Consider the following 21156-nt stretch of genomic DNA (forward strand, 5'->3'; position numbering starts at 1 on the left):
ATGCAGTAATAACCAACAAGTAATCTAACTAACAATTCCAAAACTACTGTCTTATACACAGTGTAAGGGGATAAAGAATATGTACATAAGGATATATGAATGAGTGATGGTACAGAGCAGCATAGGCAGGATTCAGTAAATGGTATCGAGTACAGTATATACATGAGGTGAGTATGTAAACAAAGTGGCATAGTTAAAGTGGCTAGTGATACATGTATTACATAAGGATGCAGTCGATGATATAGAGTACAGTATATACGTATGCATATGAGATGAATAATGTAGGGTAAGTAACATTATATAAGGTAGCATTGTTTAAAGTGGCTAGTGATATATTTAGATCATTTCCCATCAATTCCCATTATTAAAGTGGCTGGAGTTGAGTCAGTGTCAGTGTCAGTGTGTTGGCAGCAGCCACTCAATGTTAGTGGTGGCTGTTTAACAGTCTGATGGCCTTGAGATAGAAGCTGTTTTTCAGTCTCTCGGTCCCAGCTTTGATGCACCTGTACTGACCTCACCTTCTGGATGATAGCGGGGTGAACAGGCAGTGGCTCGGGTGGTTGATGTCCTTGATGATCTTTATGGCCTTCCTGTAACATCGGGTGGTGTAGGTGTCCTGGAGGGCAGGTAGTTTGCCCCCGGTGATGCGTTGTGCAGACCTCACTACCCTCTGGAAAGCCTTACGGTTGTGGGCGGAGCAGTTGCCGTACCAGGCGGTGATACAGCCCGCCAGGATGCTCTCGATTGTGCATCTGTAGAAGTTTGTGAGTGCTTTTGGTGACAAACCGAATTTCTTCAGCCTCCTGAGGTTGAAGAGGCGCTGCTGCGCCTTCTTCACGATGCTGTCTGTGTGAGTGGACCAATTCAGTTTGTCTGTGATGTGTATGCCGAGGAACTTAAAACTTGCTACCCTCTCCACTACTGTTCCATCGATGTGGATAGGGTGGTGTTCCCTCTGCTGTTTCCTGAAGTCCACAATCATCTCCTTAGTTTTGTTGACGTTGAGTGTGAGGTTATTTTCCTGACACCACACTCCGAGGGCCCTCACCTCCTCCCTGTAGGCCGTCTCGTCGTTGTTGGTAATCAAGCCTACCACTGTTGTGTCGTCCGCAAACTTGATGATTGAGTTGGAGGCGTGCGTGACCACGCAGTCGTGGGTGAACAGGGAGTACAGGAGAGGGCTCAGAACGCACCCTTGTGGGGCCCCAGTGTTGAGGATCAGCGGGGTGGAGATGTTGTTGCCTACCCTCACCACCTGGGGGCAGCACGTCAGGAAGTCCAGTACCCAGTTGCACAGGGCGGGGTCGAGACCCAGGGTCTCGAGCTTGATGACGAGCTTGGAGGGTACTATGGTGTTGAATGCCGAGCTGTAGTCGATGAACAGCATTCTCACATAGGTATTCCTCTTGTCCAGATGGGTTAGGGCAGTGTGCAGTGTGGTTGAGATTGTATCGTCTGTGGACCTATTTGGGCGGTAAGCAAATTGGAGTGGGTCTAGGGTGTCGGGTAGGGTGGAGGTGATATGGTCCTTGACTAGTCTCTCAAAGCACTTCATGATGACGGAAGTGAGTGCTACGGGGCGGTAGTCGTTTAGCTCAGTTACCTTAGCTTTCTTGGGAACAGGAACAATGGTGGCCCTCTTGAAGCATGTGGGAACAGCAGACTGGTATAGGGATTGATTGAATATGTCCGTAAACACACCGGCCAGCTGGTCTGCGCATGCTCTGAGGGTGCGGCTGGGGATGCCGTCTGGGCCTGCAGCCTTGCGAGGGTTAACACGTTTAAATGTCTTACTCACCTCGGCTGCAGTGAAGGAGAGTCCGCATGTTTTCGTTGCAGGCCGTGTCAGTGGCACTGTATTGTCCTCGAAGCGGGCAAAAAAGTTATTTAGTCTGCCTGGGAGCAGGACATCCTGGTCCGTGACTGGGCTGGATTTCTTCCTGTAGTCCGTGATTGACTGTAGACCCTGCCACATGCCTCTTGTGTCTGAGCCGTTGAATTGAGATTCTACTTTGTCTCTATACTGACGCTTAGCTTGTTTGATTGCCTTGCAGAGGGAATAGCTACACTGTTTGTATTCGGTCATGTTTCCGGTCACCTTGCCCTGATTAAAAGCAGTGGTTCGGGCTTTCAGTTTCACGCGAATGCTGCCATCAATCCACGGTTTCTGGTTAGGGAATGTTTTAATCGTTGCTATGGGAACAACATCTTCAACGCACGTTCTAATGAACTCGCACACCGAATCAGCGTATTTGTCAATATTGTTATCTGACGCAATACGAAACATATCCCAGTCCACGTGATGGAAGCAGTCTTGGAGTGTGGAGTCAGCTTGTTAGCAGATGTTAATGCGAGTGTAGCGAAATGCTTGTGCTTCTAGTTCTGACAATGCAGTAATAACCAACGAGTAATCTAACTAACAATTCCAAAACTACTACCTTATACACACAAGTGTAAAGGGATAAAGAATATGTACATAAAGATATATGAATGAGTGATGGTACAGAACGGCATAGGCAAGATGCAGTAGATGGTATCGAGTACAGTATATACATATGAGATGAGTAATGTAGGGTATGTAAACAAAGTGGCATAGTTTAAAGTGGCTAGTGATACATGTATTACATAAAGATGCAGTAGATGATATAGAGTACAGTATATACACAAACATATGAGATGAGTAATGTAGGGTATGTAAACATTATATTAAGTAGCATTGTTTAAAGTGGCTAGTGATTTATTTTACATCAATTTCCATCAATTCCCATTATTAAAGTGGCTGGAGTTGAGTCAGTGTGTTGGCAGCAGCCACTCAATGTTAGTGGTGGCTGTTTAACAGTCTGATGGCCTTGAGATAGAAGCTGTTTTTCAGTCTCTCGGTCCCTGCTTTGATGCACCTGTACTGACCTCACCTTCTGGATGATAGCGGGGTGAACAGGCAGTGGCTCGGGTGGTTGTTGTCCTTGATGATTTTTATGGCCTTCCTGTGACATCGGGTGGTGTAGGTGTCCTGGAGGGCAGGTAGTTTGTCCCCGGTGATGCTTTGTGCAGACCTCACTACCCTCTGGAGAGCCTTACGGTTGTGGGCGGAGCAGTTGCCGTACCAGGAGGTAATACAGCCCGACAGGATGCTCTCGATTGTGCATCTGTAGAAGTTTGTGAGTGCTTTTGGTGACAAGCCAAATTTCTTCAGCCTCCTGAGGTTGAGCTGCTGCGTCTTCTTCACAACGCTATCTGTGTGGATGGACCAATTCAGTTTGTCTGTGATGTGTACGCCGAGGAACTTAAAACTTACTACCCTCTCCACTACTGTCCCATCGATGTGGATAGGGGGGTGCTCCCTCTGCTGTTTCCTGAAGTCCACAATCATCTCCTTAGTTTTGTTGACGTTGAGTGTGAGGTTATTTTCCTGACACCACACTCCGAGGGCCCTCACCTCCTCCCTGTAGGCCGTCTTGTCGTTGTTGGTAATCAAGCCTACCACTGTAGTGTCGTCCGCAAACTTGATGATTGAGTTGGAGGCGTGCATGGCCACGCAGTCGTGGGTGAACAGGGAGTACAGGAGAGGGCTTAGAACGCACCCTTGTGGGGCCCCAGTGTTGAGGATCAGCTGGGTGGAGATGTTGTTACCTACCCACATCACCTGGGGGCGGCCCGTCAGGAAGTCCAGTACCCATTTGCCCAGGGCGGGGTCGAGACCCAGGGTCTCGAGCTTGATGACGAGCTTGGAGGGTACTATGGTGTTAAATGCTGAGCTGTAGTCGATGAACAGCATTCTAACGTAGGTATTCCTCTTCTCCAGATGGGTTAGGGCAGTGTGCAGTGTGGTTGAGATGACAGCCACTACCCCTAGTGAGCGTGGTGGACAGGGATGGAGGATGGGTATAAGCATCTGTGTCTGATTCCAAAGGTTTCAAGTTTGAATCCAGCGACAAAGATATCCCAAACCTAAACCCTTACCTCAACCATTCAGTTAATGCCTAACCTTAACATTTTGGAGTTAATCCCTAAACTTAACCTTAAAAATTCTGAGTTAATGTCTAAACTTAACCTTAAAACTTCTTATGGCTGGGGGCAGTATTGAGTAGCTTGGATGAATAAGGTGCCCAGAGTAAACTGCCTGCTACTCAGGCCCAGAAGCTAAGATATGCATATTATTAGTAGATTTGGATAGAAAACACTCAAGTTTCTAAAACAGTTTGAATGATGTCTGTGAGTATAACAGAACTCATATGGCAGGCAAAAACCTGAGAAAAAAATCCAACCAGGATTCCACTAGATGTCAACAGTCTTTAGAACCTTGTTTGAGGCTTCTACTGTGAAGGAGGAGACAATAAGAGCTGATTGAGTAAGAGGTCTGGCAGAATGTCATGAGCTCAGTCAGGTAGCTGCGTTCTATTGCATTTCTAAAGACAAAGGAATTCTCCAGTTGAAACATTATTGAAGATTTATTTTAAAACATCCTAAAGATTGATTCTATACATCGTTTGACATGTTTCTACCAACTGTAACGGAACTTTTTGACTTTTCGTCTGGCCTGCACGTCGTGAATATTGATTTGTGAACTAAACGCGCAAACAAAAAGGAGGTATTTGGACATAACTGATGGACTTTATCAAACAAAACAAACATTTATTGTGGAACTGTGATTCCTGGGAGTGCATTCTGATGAAGATCATCAAAGGTAAGTGAATATTTATAATGCTATTTCTGACTTCTGTTGACTCCACAACATGGCGGGTATCTGTTGGGCTTGTTTTTATGTCTGAGCGCCGTACTCAGATTATAGCATGGTGTGCTTTTTCCGTAAAGTTCTTTTGAAATCTGACACAGCGGTTGCATTAAGGAGAAGCTTATCTAAAGTTCCATGCATAACATTTGTATCTTTTATCAATGTTTATTATGAGTATTTCTGTAAATTGATGTGGCTCTCTGCAAAATCACCGGATGTTTTGGAAGCAAAACATTACTGAACATAGCACGCCAATGTAAACTCAGATCTTTGGATATAAATATGAACTTTATCGAACAAAACATACATGTATTGTGTAACATGAAGTCCTATGATTGTCATCTGATGAAGATCATCAAAGGTTAGTGATTAATTTTATCTCCATTTCTGCGTTTTGTGACTCCTCTCTTTGGCTGGAAAAATGGCTGTGTTTTTCTGTGACTAGGTACTGACCTAACATAATCATTTGGTGTGCTTTCGTCGTAAAGCCTTTTTGAAATCGGACACGGTGGTGGGATTAACAACAAGTTTATCTTTAAAATGGTGTAAAATACTTGTATGTTTGAGGAATTTTAATTATGAGATTTCTGTTGTTTGAATTTGGTGCCCTGCACTTTCACTGGCTGTTGTCATATCGATCCCGTTAGCGGGATCTCAGCCATAAGAAGTTAAACACTTTGAACATTGACGTTTGAGCAACATGGATGAACGTCTAATTCTGATGTGAGACTGTGAGAGCTAGTTGGACATGCATAAACACACACACGCCCTGGACCATGTGTATTACAAGGCAAGGGAGGAATATTGCTCAAACCAGGTTTTACTTCTTCCTCTGTAAAGATATGGGTAGATCCATACTACTAGAGAAGCAGGGATGAGGGTGTGATACAAGATTTGTAAAATAGGCCAGAGAGCCAGACAGACATTATCCACATTCACTGTCCTAAGATATACATACAGTATATTTCGGTGGAGGCTGCTGAGGGGTGGATAGCTCATAATAATGGCTGGAAGGGAGTCATCAGAATGGTACAAAAAAACATAAAAGAGGTGGTTTCCATGTGTTTGATACCATTTCATTGACTCCATTCCAGCCATATTTATGAGCCGTTCTCTACTGATACTGTATATGTACACGGTCTATTGTGTCCCTATTGTGACTTGCCCTCATTGTCATGTCTATAATATTATTGACACTAAAACAAATTCATTTTTATTGATTTTCTGATTTGCATTACAGTTTTTAATTCAACTAAATGTTATTTTATTATATATTCACAGTAGCTTACTATACACCCAGAGCAGTGAATGCACAACTTCCACACAGAGTCAAGGCACCGTTACTGGCAGGGAGATAAGACACACACACACACACACACACACACATACACACACACACACACACAGGTTCTGAGTTAAGTAATCCCACTTTATTACTGTCATACTACAACACTGTTACTACTACATCACAGCTATAGGCTATTATCCCGCTACTTTAGCAGTGTGGCATACATTTGATAGTCTACTAACCTAGTCATGACAGTTATAAATCAGTACATCATACAGCTGGCTGAAACCAAAGCAGAACCCCAGAAACAGCTGCAAAGTGAAAGAACTGGGGTATTTTGGAATTGAGCACTTACACACAAAAACACTGATGTTTGAAGGCTGCACAGACAAATTGCCCTTTTCACCTCCTAGGTCACATAGGCTGCAACAGCAGTTTGACTTGCTTCTGTCTCCTCTAATTGAAGATGGTTACATTGCAGCAACATTGTTTGTGGACTGTTTCGATTGCTACATTGGTGCATTCGAATGCTGCTGGCTACAATGTTTACTGTGCCGTTGATTAATAATAGGGACATGGGGTTCTAGAAGGCCACACCTACCTGCAATGTCGGGAGTCACCCAACACGAGCCGCCGGGTGGCCGGGGTCACCCACGTGGGGGTCAGGCGGTAGGGCTACACCTCGCGCGGTATATGCGCCTTTCCCGGTCTTACATGGCCATCACACCTGCTGTTCCAAGCGGGTCTGGTCGGGGGCTTCGATGGAGACGGACTGACAGTCGTCACGGTCGTTAGCCACGCGCCTAGTCCTCGTTTTGAATCCGAGGAAAGACGAGGAGAGATGAAGAAGATGAGGAAGAGGGAGGAGGAGGGGGGGAAAGGAGATGCCAATTAAAATCCTAAAGACGTTCACCTTATTTCCAGCATCCACTTTTCCCCCTTTCGTGCATTAATATGGCAACCACGAGGCACTTCTTTAATCTCAATCGTCTCGTTGGAAAACTCAAGAAATGTGAATATCAGGAGACACGCAGGAAAGATAGAGACGTCTCCGACTCCTTGAAGAAAACATTAAAATACAAGAAGGTTTTATATAGGCAGTGAAGCAAAATGGCGACTTTAATATGAAGGAGGAGTAAAAAAAAAAATCCTTGCAATGGCTGGAGCTAAAGGGAGTCACAAAAATATGTTTAGTGCAGTAATTTTCAACAGCTGCAAGCGAGTTGGTTAGAGTAAAAGAAAATGAACCAGAGGAAAAAAGGAATTAAAAGATTCGACCTCGGTCGCTTTCGGTGCAGTCTGCGGTTCCTTACCTCGGGATTATTTCGGGTTTTATACGGAAATTATCTTCGCGGCCGTGTACAGTAATAGGCTACAGTAATGTGTGTTGAGTCATGCGCGTATCCACTCTTCCTTTGACAGCTGCAACTACAGTCTTCTGGCAACTTGCAAACTCTCGCGTTATTATTATTTTTTATCGCGCAAATAATATTCGGGGTTTTTGCCTAATAAACCCGATTTTGTATCGATACCAAACTGACGGTTTGATGAGGCTCATCCGATGTAACGCCGTGTGGTCATGACGAAAAAGGGTTAGGATAAATTCTTAAAAACAGCCTCACTAAACGTTTTAATCTGGTAATGTTAGGCTACTAAATTATCATCCGACCTTTATCGTTAATATTCAGGGAGTCAACTGCGCACAGCCTTAGATTGTCAATTGTCGTTGTGCTGTTTCGTCGATTTCATGCCAGTCCAAGGCAATCCAAATAATAGTCCACTCGTAGACTATAGCAATCGAAACTTGCATAGTGACGCTGGGGCAGAGTAGAATCGGCTATAGGCTACCTATTCTGCTCTATCAGAAACGGATCAATCGATTTAATATGGGATGTTAAATAGGTTGTTAGATGATGTAGACTGTTATGGTTGGGCATTGCTGATCTGTCATTTTATTCCAACACAGTGAAGGCTAATGCAATGTCGAGAACCAAGGTCACTTGTTTTGAAAGTTTCTCTTATTTTGCCCACTAATGAATTATTATTATTGCTATTACTAAATCAGCAAGCTTCTGCAAGAGCAGCTAAATGTTCCCCATTATACTCTGATATGATATGTATAACACGTGGCCCTCACTCATGCAGCCACTGAATCATAGCCACTTACAGTGGGCTCACACAACCAGAGGAGACTCTCTCAGATGTGATTGGTGCCAGTCAGCATGACCTAATATTTTTTATAAGTGGAAATCATCAGAAACAATGACGTAAACCATGTACACTGGCTGTTCCCCTAAACCACCAGAAGAGGGCAGGGTGTACTCATTTTAGGGCCCGGCAACGTCAGAGCCCAAGCAAGGTACAGTATATAAAATGTATCCTTCCTTTCGACCACTCTGAAGTAGTTACTGATGAGACATGACTGGACAGTGAAAGCAATATGGTGGTGCCCTTGCTTTCACTTGTCCAATTACATTAGATCAGTTATGTTAGGCCTACGTCAAGGAGGGAATGATTAAGGATGCAGTTTTAATTTCTTTAATCCCATTTCCTTCTCTAAAAATATATATGTATATATATATATGTATATATATATTCCTTCTCTGTTTCTCTTTGGCTGCGTTTAGACAGGCGGCCTAATTCAGAAAATATTTTTTAAACGAATTGGTCTTTTGCGAAAGTTCTGACGTGATTGGTCAAAAGATCAATTAGTGGAAAAATAATATCAGAATTTGGCTGCCTGTGTGAATGCAGCCTTCCTCTCAGCTGATTAGAAATGGTTTGTAGAGGGACAGATAACATGACCAAAACCTGCCACCTTTTCACCTGCTATTCATCCATTGCATTAGAGCTTCACAGTGGGGAGCTACATTCAGATTCTCTAACTGCTCCAAGATAATTATTAAAAACATTTTTTATCTACCCCTCACATGAAATGTTCATACATTAGATATCCAGTAGATGGAAGTGTTGCCTCACTACTGGGTTCTGTAAGACTGAAATATAGTCGGCTACATTGTCATATGACCACTGGAAAACATGTGTCCTTATTGATGGCTGTCCACTGAGTAGGCCTAGTCGCCAGTTACTGAAAGTACCCTGGTACCTAGTTTTTAAATACTGTTTCAAAGTGCTGGGGTAGGATCTCGGTTTGCAGTTTGAGATAAACACATTGATGGTGTTTCCCATTAGAATATAGCAGAGGAGACAAAAAAAAAAGACCTAATCTTTGGGGATTGAAGTGGCAAAAAAATGACCCCAGATGAGTATATCCCACAGACACATTAGGAGAAATCCGCAGGACTCAATCTCAAATAAATGGGGAGGGTAGACCCTGCTCATCAATCTTCTTCCTCTCTTACAAAATATTAGACCACAGGTTGATGGCAGTCAATAAATTCCTCGGAGCAACAGTACTATCCCAGTGTATGGAGCTACGTCCTACTGTTCCCCTGCTCTGTGTTCTAATGTAACCTAACTGAATGGTTATTGCAGGATCCTGGTTGACAGACCATGAATCCCTTACAGTGATTTACTCCTCTCTTTCTCTGCTGAGCAGGCACAAGCCTGGTTAATAGTTAATAAAAGCTGTCAGGTGGCCAACCTGGCAACTAGAGGGAAACTGTGTTCTACTCTGCATGTGGCGTCAAGCAATGAGGTTTCAAATGGATACTCAGTCCTTCTGTGTGACAGAGGCAGAAAGAGAAGTGAGAACGTGTTGTGGGATTAAAGAATAGCAACCATGATTTAGAAGCCACTGTTTAAGAAACACAGACCTCCAAACCTCCTTGGGCATCACTAAGCTCATTTATATCTGAGGAGAGAGAGAGAGAGAGAAATAAGAAAGGATGGAATAAGAAAGAGAGATAGGGAGAGAAAATAACACATAAGCTGAGGTTATAAACACTTAGAGTCCTTCTCCCTAACTGCCTGCACTCTATCACCTCTACCTTTCCACCCATAATGAGACGTCACATAGCTGACAGGACCTGTTTACCATAGAACCATCCATATGATAAAGATTTACATGTAATTAGGCAGGGAGATGCTTGGTATCACCCAGTAATTGTCTCCCAGCAGTAAGCCAGACAGCCAGCGAGGCAGGATGGTGGCAGGATAAACTGCTTAGTATTCACTAACATGACTCAGCCACTGAGTGACAGGTGGGGGCGCAGGTGCAAGGTGCCAGACACGCTTCGTTTGGACAGGTGTGACGTCCTCCCTCCCTCTCCATCTCTGATTTTTCCTTTCTCCCTCCCTCACTTCCTCTGTTTCTCATTTAAATGTTTCTGTCCATCCTGTTTTCTCTCTTTTCATCTCCATCTATTCCAATCCTTTTGTATATCTCTCTATTCTATCAATTTTTCCTCTACCACTCTCTGCTTCTATTTTCTGTGTAAACATCTCTCCCTAGGGCACCAGACAACAGAACAGGGGCAGAAGGAGGAATAGAGAGAGACCTCACCAGACCGTTACCAGAGAAAGGAGAAGTGAAAATAGAGGAATATTAAATAATGGCCATCTAATTGTCCTATCTAATTTGTCCTAGCCAACTGCCCCGACTTTCTTCAATAATGGTCTATCTCACCATAGACAGTGTGAAGCCAGTTGCAGAGAAAGAGAAAAACAGAGGAAGATAGAGGGAGAGGAAGATCAAGAAAGATAAAGGGAGCGGCAGATAGAGGGAGATAAGGAGAGACAGATCTACAAAGGTAGAGAGAGGCTGAGAAACAGAGGCAGAGCAAGAGTGAGAGAGAGTTAAAATAGAGTTAAAAGAGAGAGAGTTAAACGATAGTTAGAAGCGAGAGTTAGAAGAGATAGTTTTTAAAAAGAGCTAAGAGAGAGTGTAAGAGGAGAGAGAGTTAAGAGAGATTTAAAATAGAGAGAGTTAAAAGACAAGTTAAAAGAGAGAGTTAGAAGAGATAAGAGTTACAAGATAGAGTTAAAAGAGAGAGTTAGAAGAGATACGAGTTAAAAAAGAGATCTAAGAGAGAGAGTAAGAAGAGATAGAGTTAAAAGAGAGAGAGAGACATTTCCTCCCAAACATGTTCTCACTCACCTATAGTAGGCAACCCAGACTTGCCAAAAGCCCTGAGGGATGCCAACTTTAATCTTTGGCATACTCTAGGAATCAGGACCTTTTCAGACCTATTTCATCAGAAAACCACTACACTGAAATCCTTTCAAGAGCTCTGCAGTGAATTCGATGTGCCAAGATCCCATTTTTTTTAAAAATATCTTCAAATTAGACATGTAATTTCTTCATTTACCTCCAAGAGGAGTTTTAGAACTCAGTTGAATGAAGTTGAAACCCTTCTTGTCACAGCACAATCCATTAAAGGCAAAATATCTTATATCTATAGACTCCTTTCTGAGAAAGGAGGCTCCTCCTTTACTCCTTTGAAAATAATCTGGGAAAAGGACCTTGGTCTGACTATCAGTGATGAGTTATGGGCGGAGGTTTGCGACTGCTCCTCTACCAATGTAAAAATGAAAGAATCTAATTACAATTTTTTTTACAAATGTTATTATACTCCTTTGAGACTCCATAGAATGAAAACAGATTAAGTGTTTTTATTTGACTTTAATCTTTCATTTTAATTGTATTTTATTTTTTTATTTTTTCAAATGTATTATTATTATATTTTTTGACATTTTATTTTTTTAAGCCTGTCACATCTGTGAATGTGGAATGTGTTTTGTTGGTTGATTGAAAAACAAGAAGAGTTAGAAGAGATAAGAAGAGTTAGAAGAGTTAGAAGAGATAAGAGTTAAAAGAGAGAGTTAGAAGAGATAAGAGTTTTTTTTAAAGAGAGCTAATAGAGAGAGTTAAAAGAGATAGAGAGTTAAAAGAGAAGAGTTAAAAGAGAGTGAGAATTAAAAGAGAAAGTTAGAAGAGAGAGTTAAAAGAGATAGTTAGAAGAGATAAGAGTTAAGAGAGAGTTAGAAGAGATAAGAGTTTAAAAAAAAAGAGAGCTAAGAGAGAGAGTAAGAAGAGAGAGAGATTTAAAAAATAGAGAATTAAAAGATAGAGTTAAAAGAGATAGTTAGAAGGAGGGTTAAAAGAGAGAGTTAGAAGAGGTAAGAGTTAAAAGAGAGAGTTAATAACACAATTCAGGAGTATTTATTATTTCAGTGCCCTGTCACTCCAGCAGAAACAACACGTTAATAACACAACTCAGGAGTATTTATTCTCTCAGTGCCCTGTCTCTCCAGCAGAAACAACACGTTAATAACACAACTCATGAGTATTTATTCTCTCAGTGCCCTGTCTCTCCAGCAGAAACAACACGTTAATAACACAATTCAGGAGTATTTATTCTCTCAGTGCCCTGTCTCTCCAGCAGAAAGAACAGTAGGATTAGCCCTTTTTTTCAATTTTCACCTAAAATGACATGCCCAAATCTAACTGCCTGTAGCTCATGACCTGATGCAAGGATATGCATATTCTTGATACCATTTGAAAGGAAACACTTTGAAGTTTGTGGAAATGTGAAATTAATGTAGGAGAATATAACACATTAGATCTGGTAAAAGATAATGCAAAGAAAAAAACATGCATTTTGTTGGTATTTTTTTTTGTTGGTATTTTGTTGGTATCATCTTTGAAATGCAAGAGAAAGGCCATATTCCAGCCCAGTTACAATTTAGATTTTGGCCACCAAATGGCAGCAGTGTATGTGCAAAGATTTAGACTGATCCAATGAACCATTGCATTTCTGTTCAAAATGTTGTATCAAGACTCACCAAATGTGCCTAATTCATGTATTAATGCTTTTTCAAGTTCATAACTGTGCACTCTCCTCAAACAATAACATGGTATTATTTCACTGTAATAGCTACTGTAAATTGGACAGTGCAGTTAGATTAACAAGAATTTATTCTTTCTGCCCATATCAGATATGTCTATGTCCTGGGAAATGTTCTTGTTACTTACAACCTCGGGCTAATCGCATTAGCCTACGTTAGCTCAACCGTCCTGCGGGGGACCCACCGATCCTTTAGTTAAAAGAGAGAAAGTGTAGAAGGTAAGGTAGAGAGGTTAGAGTCCTGCGGTCACGACCAAAGCAGTTTATCTGAGAGTGCTGTTGTGGTTTAGGGAAGAGGACTGCAGAAGTGAATCTGTTTCGCTCTGCTTCAACAAAAGCAGGACTGCACTCAATTGAGGTCGGGCCTGGGGAGAAGAAAGAGGGATGTGTGAGTGTGTGTTTGATGGAGAACAAGGACCAGGGAGAGATTAGAACAGAGCATAGAGACACAAAGATCATTGAGGGGGAGAGTATTAATTAACCAGCTTCCCTGCACCAATCCCTAACACAGACAGCCACAGCTGCACCAAAAACAGAGAGAAAGTGTGTGTGTTACACTACCTGTGATAGCATGGTGGGAGAAGGCTTCTACGTAGGTCAGATAGTTGTGTGTTTCTTCAGCCACTTACCGACCTCTTATTCGGTCCACAGCACCAATGGTTGAGAGAAGGTGTGTATATGTGAAGGTATGTGTAGCTGCAATTGCGTGACTGTTATATTATGATAAGCAACATACATCTCATGAATATGCATTACTTTATTTAAAAAAGATTCTCCATATTCCATATCTCTTCTTAACATCTGTACAGCAAGTAAATAATCATATCTTTAAAACCCTTTTCCTTAACATATCGAAAACAAACAAACCCCATCCTTGATCTGAAAAAGTAAACAAACAAATAATAGAAGTGTCTGTACACATCTACAAATGTATAACAGTGTATTTTCCACTTAACAGTCAAGTTGTTTCCTCATTCAGACAGTCCTTGTCAACTGAAGGGAGGGATAGAGGGAGGGGTAGAGGGAGGGATAGAGGGAGGGATAGAGGGAGGGATAGAGGGAGGGATAGAGGGAGGGGTAGAGGGAGGGGTAGAGGGAGGGATAGAGGGAGGGTTAGAGGGAGGGGTAGAGGGAGGGATAGAGGGAGGGGTAGAGGGAGGGTTAGATGGAGGGGTAGAGGGAGGGGTAGAGGGAGGGGTAGAGGGAGGGATAGAGGGAGGGGTAGAGGGAGGGATAGAGGGAGGGATAGCGGGAGGGATAGAGGGAGGGATAGAGGGAGGGATAGAGGGAGGGATAGAGGGAGGGATAGCGGGAGGGATAGAGGGAGGGGTAGAGGGAGGGGTAGAGGGAGGGATAGAGGGAGGGGTAGAGGGAGGGATAGAGGGAGGGGTAGAGGGAGGGATAGCGGGAGGGATAGAGGGAGGGATAGAGGGAGGGATAGAGGGAGGGATAGCGGGAGGGATAGAGGGAGGGGTAGAGGGAGGGATAGAGGGAGGGGTAGAGGGAGGGATAGAGATAGGGAGGGATAGCGAGAGGGATAGTGAGGGGTAGAGGGAGGGATAGAGATAGGGAGGGATAGAGAGAGGGATAGAGATAGGGAGGGATAGAGAGAGGGATAGAGGAAGGGATAGAGGGAGGGGTAGATGGAGGGATTGAGGGAGGGGTAGAGGGAGGATTGAGGGAGGGATAGAGGGAGGGGTAGAGGGAGGGATAGAGGGAGGGATAGAGGGAGGGATAGAGGGAGGGATAGCGGGAGGGATAGAGGGAGGGGTAGAGGGAGGGGTAGAGGGAGGGATAGAGGGAGGGGTAGAGGGAGGGATAGAGGGAGGGATAGAGGGAGGGGTAGAGGGAGGGGTAGAGGGAGGGGTAGAGGGAGGGATAGAGGGAGGGGTAGAGGGAGGGATAGAGGGAGGGATAGCGGGAGGGATAGAGGGAGGGATAGATGGAGGGATTGAGGGAGGGGTAGAGGGAGGGATTGAGGGCGGGAAGGGAGGAAAGGATGGGAGCCTTCCCACTGGTTACAGATGTCAATTCAACGTCTATTCCACGTTGGTTCAAAGTAATTTAATTGAAATGACATGGAAACAACGTTGATTCAACATGTGTGCCCAGTGGGTAGCCTGTTCCCCAGAATAGTTCTATGCTCAACCATAGAAGACCTGCTCCCCTTCAACATCAATTCTGAAAATGTAACCTTCATTTTCGTAATGAAACAAAAACACATACTGTACATGTAACTGTCGAAATAAAGGAAACACCTAAATAAAGTGTCAAATAGAGTGTTGGGAATAAATGGGTCAAAAAACATTGACATTCATCCAATTACGTCAAATCTCAAAGTGAAAGTGTGAGATGAAGTTGCATGGTTGGGGCATCACCAGCCACCAGGATAGCTTCAATGTGCCTTGGCATAGATTGTCTGGAACTCTAGTAGAGGGATGTGACACCATTCTTCCAGGAGAAATTTGGTGTTTTGTTGATAGTGGAAAACGCTGTCTCAGGCGCCGCTCCAGAATCTACCACAAGTGTTCAATTGGGTTGAGATCTGGTGACTGACACACACACACACACACACACACACACACTTTAAACCCCCTATGCTCATTTGAGACTCACTGAGATCTTTCCTTCTAGCCATGGTAGCCGAAGTAACGGTCAACTGAGGATTTGTATACATGACACCTAAGCATGATGAGATGTTAATTGCTCAATTAACTCAGGAACCACACCTTTGTGGAAGCACCTGCTTTCAAATATACTTTGTATCTCTCATTTACTCAAGCATTTCCTTCATTTTGTCAGTTACCTGTGTATTGGCCCATGTTGCTTTCTTCAGAGGATCTTTAGTTACGCTCATGCTGAGTATGTGATTTCTGGTATGTTTATGAAGCACAGTAAAGGTGTCTGGATTCACAGTGTGACAGTAATAGCAGGCAGCTGGTCTGGTTCCTCTCAATAATCTCTGTAATATGTATAGCTATCAATGAGAGACATGGTGTAGGGTGGAGGTGCATAGCTTCAGTCCTCCAGGGCGAACAGTATACACCATATGCTCCCTTTCAATGACAAGTTGATTCCTTGGGCTACCAGGTGTGTGGAATCTATAGTCAATTAGTTACACTAACTGATCAATGAGAGAGAGAGAGAAAGAGAGAAAGAGAGAGAGAGAGAGAGAGAGACCAGCAGGATAGGAGCCCTCGAGAACTGGAGTTGTGCACTTCTGGTGTTATGAGAAACACACAAAAATTGATTATTTTTACACAATGGAGTTGTAACTACAGTATACTTCTACTGCATCATGGGAGATGTAGGCATTTGACTCATACTAGTAGAATATAACCATTGCTTTTGGCCAGCTACATCTCTGATTATTGCTTTATCAAATACAGCTAGGGCAGAAACAATCACAGCAAACATCTGTCATAGCATGACCTATCAAAATCCTCTGTTTATAAAATGCTAAAGGTATAGGTCTACATTATATTCAGGTCTACAGCTTATGTTCCTCTAGAACGTTCAAATAATATACAGTGCCAGTCAAAAGTTTGGATACACCTACTCATTCAAGGGTTTTTCTTTATTTTTACTATTTTCTAGATTGTAGAATAATAGGGAAGACATAAACTATGAAATAACACATATGGAATCATGCAGTAACCAAAAAAGTGTTAAACAAATCAAAATATATTTTATATTTGAGATTCTTCAAAGTAGCCACCCTTTGGCTTGATGACAACTTTACACACTCTTGGCATTCTCTCAACCAGCTTCATGAGGTATTTACCTAGAAAGCATTTCAATTAACAGGTTTGCCTTGTTAAAAGTACATTTGTGGAATTTCTTTCGTTAATGCGTTTGATCCAATCAGTTGTGTTGTGACAAGGTAGGGGTGGTATACAGAAGATGGCCCTATTCGGTAAAAGATCAAGTCCATATTACGACAAGAACAGCTCAAATAAGCAAAGAGAAAAGACAGTCCATCATTACTTTAAGACTTGACGGTCCGTTAGTCCAGAACATTTCAATAACTTTTAAAGTTTCTTCAAGTGTAGTCGTAAAAACCATCAAGCGCTATGATGAAACTGGCTCGGAAAGGAAGACCCAGAGTTACCTCTGCTGCATAGGATAAGTTCATTAGAGTTAACTGCACCTCAGCTTACAGCCCAAATAAACACTGTGTCTTTGTGAGACACAGAGCAGGTGAACGGAGGATCTCCGCATGTGTGGTTCCCACCGTGAAGTATGGAGGTGGAGGAGGAGGTGTGATGGTGTGGGGGGCTTTGCTGGTGACATTGTCAGTGATTTATTTCGAATTCAAGGCACACTTAACCAGCATGGCTACCACAGCATTCTGCAGAGATATACCATCCCATCTGGTTTGCACTTAGTGGGACTATAATATGTTTTCAACAGGACAATACCCAACACACCTCCAGGCTGTGTAAGGGCTATTTGACCAAGAAGAAGGGTGATGGAGTGCTGTATCAGATGACCTGGCCTCCACAATCACCCGACCTCAACCCAATTGAGATGGTTTGGGATGAGTTGGACCGCAGAGTGACAGGAAAACAGCCAACAGGTGCTCAGCATATGTGGGAACTCCTTCAAGACTGTTGGAAAAGCATTCGTCATGAAGCTGGATGAAAGAATGCCAAGAGTGTTTAAAGCTGTCATTAAGGAAAAGGGTGGCTACTTTCAAGAATCCAAATTAGAAAATATATTTAGATTTGTTGGTTTCTACATTTTTTCATGTGTCATTTCATAGTTTTGATGTCTTCACCAATATTCTACAATGTAAAAATAGTAAAAATAAAGAAAAACCCTTGAATGAGTAGGTGTGTCCCAATTTTTGACTGGTTCTGTGTATGTTTGTCATAGACATGGTTCATTTACAGTACAAAGACATGATTTGGGGGGTGACATTCTGTACATTGTGAAGACAAGGCTTTATAAAAGAGATTAAAGGAAGAGAATGTGCTATGGGGAGAGGGTGCTAATGAAGGCAAGAGTATATATACTTTATACTGTATGAATTAGAGCTATCAAAACTATAAATACATATTCCAAAATGAAAATCCTGAGAGGAAAAGAAACATTGTGAACAGTCGGGTGGTGATGTGAGTATGATACAGAGACATTGACATTCAGTAGTTTGCTGCATTTGCTTTCCACCAACCTTGGAGTAATGCAGCCACCATAATGAACTACAGTAATTGATCAGTAACAATACTCCTCTCTACACCCCAAAACAAAACAATAAACCAGAAAGGAGGGAATCTGTTGTAGTTAAGATCTCATTGGTCTACATTGTCAATATCCTTTCAAACATCTTATATCTATGTTACAGTGTGTGCCCTTGTATTCAGCACCTCTCTCTCTCTCTCTCTCTCTCTCTCTCTCTCTCTCATCATTTAAACCAGTTTGGCCTTGTTGAATGGGAAACCTCCTTCAGTGTGTTTGGCATGTAGTCTAAAGACTCCTCTTCTCTCTTCTTTTCTGTCCTCTCTCCCCTCCTTTCTTCCCTCCTCTCACAGCCCTATTCTGCGTTCACATATCTGGAGTGAGCAGGTCCTTCCATGGCTACTGGAAATAGCAGAGGAGAGTGAGGGCTGCCAAACGGACGGAGGGATGAGCTAAGAGATGTTTCCAAAGGAGGCTGCAGGGAGAGGGAGAGGAGAGACAGAGAGAAAGAGAGAGATATGAATACAAGGAAAACAGTGGGGTTTGGAGTTGGATTGGCATCACTGTCTTTCACACCATAATGCTCAACTCCAACAACACACACACACACACACACACACACACACACACACACACACACACACATACTGAGCCATCCAGATCACCTGCCTCTGTCTGCCCTCTCTTCAAACCCTGTCTTATCTGTCAACAACCCAGTTGCATTAAGAATTATTTCTGAACCATCAGTCTGTAGAGTGAAACCTCTGGTTCACATTCTCTCTATGCCTTAAACCATTCTCATATGAAAGTCATTGACGTCTATGACCCATAGGCGTGACCGATTGGTTTCTGTGATTCACTTTTACACCGGCCTCAAATGACAACAAACTATATTTTTACATTGGAGGAATATAAAAGAAGAAGGAGACATTTGAGTTATCACTGTCTCTAATACACAGGCAGATCTAACATGATATTGGAGAGAATCAGCCCTGAGACAAAGAGAGGGGGAGAGAAGGAGTTAGCAGGTGGAGAAAGAAAGGCAGATGGGACTGAGGGGGGCTTGAGATTTGTTCAGGTAAAGGGGGTCTATCTCTTAGATGTAGATCTTCTAAGAGGAGATGAGGACTAAGGGGTTCCTGAGCAAATTTGTGTTTGGGTAAAAATGTCATGTTCCTTTTTATTTCTGAGCCTGTCATGCTTTCTGCCCCAGTGAATTCACATTTCAGTTCAGTCGAGCGGACGGACAGACAGACAGACAGACAGACAGACAGACAGACAGACAGACAGACAGGCAGGCAGACAGGCAGACAGGCAGACAGACAGACAGACAGACAGCGCATGGAACTGTGAACAGAACTCTCTCCACCAGGACACGGAACAACAGAAAATCAAAAGGAACGTTGCAACCTAGCGACAAGGTTACCCCAGCGACGTCCCATGGCAACTGAGGGGTTGCTGACAACATTTCAGGGAGGGGGGATGACGGCATTCAATTTTTTTTGTTGCTAATTACCGCATTATGGAGCAGATGGCTTGTTCCACTCAAGCACCGCTCATACACACACGTACACACACACACACACACACACACACACTTACTTCACAGGAAATAGGACATGTTGACAGAAGGAAGGGACAGAGAGCGTACTATATACATAAACTGCATACTATGTACTCATCGTTGCATACTATTTAGCATGTATAGTTTAGTGAAAAGTATGCAGTATGCCATGGCTGCAACGCAGTAGTAGGTCCTGAATGGCTGAGTAGGTGGGGCGTGGTCGAGTTCCAAATTCAACAGACATGCATCGCATTAAAGAGCCTCATTTCCAATTTCTCTAAACTCTGAGTAGAATAGGAATGGAGTTATAGACCTACTGAGGCTGGTTATTGGCAGACTATTACATTCGACCTATACCTATTTAAAAAGGACTGGAGACATAAACAGACAATACTGTATTTATTAGTGAAACCAAAGTGCTGTAACATATATAACTTGAATCAAATAGCCTTGTATACACACCAAAACATTTCATACTAAAGCACTGATCATTGGGAACGAGATCAGGATGACTGCTAAGGTTTGTTCCATAAAGTAAATAATGAAATAGGTAACTTAGCCTACAAAACTAAAACAATCCATACGTTCAAATCAAAAACCCTGATTAACATGACATCAATAACGCAGCCACATCCCGTGTCCCCGGTGCCGACACATCCCGTGTCCCCGGTGCCGACACATCCCGCGTCCCCGGTGACGACACATCCCGTTTCCCCGGTGCCGACACATCTCGTTTCCCCGGTGCCGACACATCCCGCGTCCCCGGTGACGACACATCCCGTGTCCCCGGTGCCGACACATCCCGCGTCCCCGGTGACGACACATCCCGTTTCCCCGGTGCCGACACATCTCGTTTCCCCGGTGCCGACACATCCCGCGTCCCCGGTGACGACACATCCCGTGTCCCCGGTGCCGACACATCCCGTGTCCCCGGTGCCGACACATCCCGTGTCCCCGGTGCCGACACATCCCGTGTTCCCGGTGCCGACACATCCCGTTTCTCCGGTGCCGACACATCCCGTGTGCCGACACATCCCGTGTCCCCGGTGCCGACACATCCCGTGTCCCCGGTGCCGACACATCCCGTTTCCCCGGTGCCAACAAATCCCGTGTCCCCGGTGCCGACACACCGGTGCCGACACATCCCGTGTCCCCGGTGCCGACACATCCCGCGTCCCCGGTGCCGACACATCCCGCGTCCCCGGTGCCGACACATCCCGCGTCCCCGGTGCCGACACATCCCGTGTCCCCGGTGTCGAAACATCCCGTGTCCCCGGTGCCGACACATCCCGTGTCCCCGGTGCCGACACATCCCGCGTCCCCGGTGCCGACACATCCCGTGTCCCCGGTGCCGACACATCCCGTGTCCCCGGTGCCGACACATCCCGTTTCCCCGGTGCCGACACATCCCGTTTCCCCGGTGCCGACACATCCCGTGTCCCCGGTGCCGACACATCCCGTGTCCCCGGTGCCGACACATCCCGTGTCCCCGGTGCCGACACATCCCGCGTCCCCGGTGCCGACACATCCCGCGTCCCCGGTGCCGACACATCCCGCGTCCCCGGTGCCGACACATCCCGCG

At 44.0% G+C, this 21156-nt stretch overlaps 2 protein-coding genes across 8 annotated transcripts in view; both read right to left on the reverse strand.

Annotated features, from left to right (window-relative positions):
- Window positions 1-7880, reverse strand: part of znf512b (zinc finger protein 512B) — a 75759-nt gene extending 67879 nt beyond the window's left edge. For 2 of the 7 annotated variants that reach the window (XM_090203750.1, XM_090203754.1), the window contains exons 1-3: window positions 7334-7437; window positions 6934-7078; window positions 6622-6823 (exon numbers count right to left, since the gene is read on the reverse strand). The gene's annotated coding sequence lies outside the window, so the exon portion shown is untranslated. Of the gene's footprint in view, window positions 1-6621 lie in introns of all 7 variants that reach the window. The other 5 variants (XM_036947527.2, XM_036947526.2, XM_090203749.1 and 2 more) reach the window with 5 other exon arrangements.
- A 5691-nt stretch (window positions 7881-13571) lies between these two features.
- The window catches only part of LOC118939569 (sterile alpha motif domain-containing protein 10-like), a 173369-nt gene continuing 165784 nt past the window's right edge, over window positions 13572-21156 (reverse strand). The window contains exon 5 of the mRNA XM_036947529.2: window positions 13572-18485. Coding sequence (XP_036803424.1) covers window positions 18463-18485 — 23 coding nt within the window. The 3' untranslated portion in view covers window positions 13572-18462. The remainder of the gene's footprint in view (window positions 18486-21156) is intronic.

The sequence above is a fragment of the Oncorhynchus mykiss genome, chromosome 16, assembly GCF_057628025.1.
Source record: "Oncorhynchus mykiss isolate SJ-2025 chromosome 16, ASM5762802v1, whole genome shotgun sequence".
Classification (NCBI taxonomy): domain Eukaryota; kingdom Metazoa; phylum Chordata; class Actinopteri; order Salmoniformes; family Salmonidae; genus Oncorhynchus; species Oncorhynchus mykiss.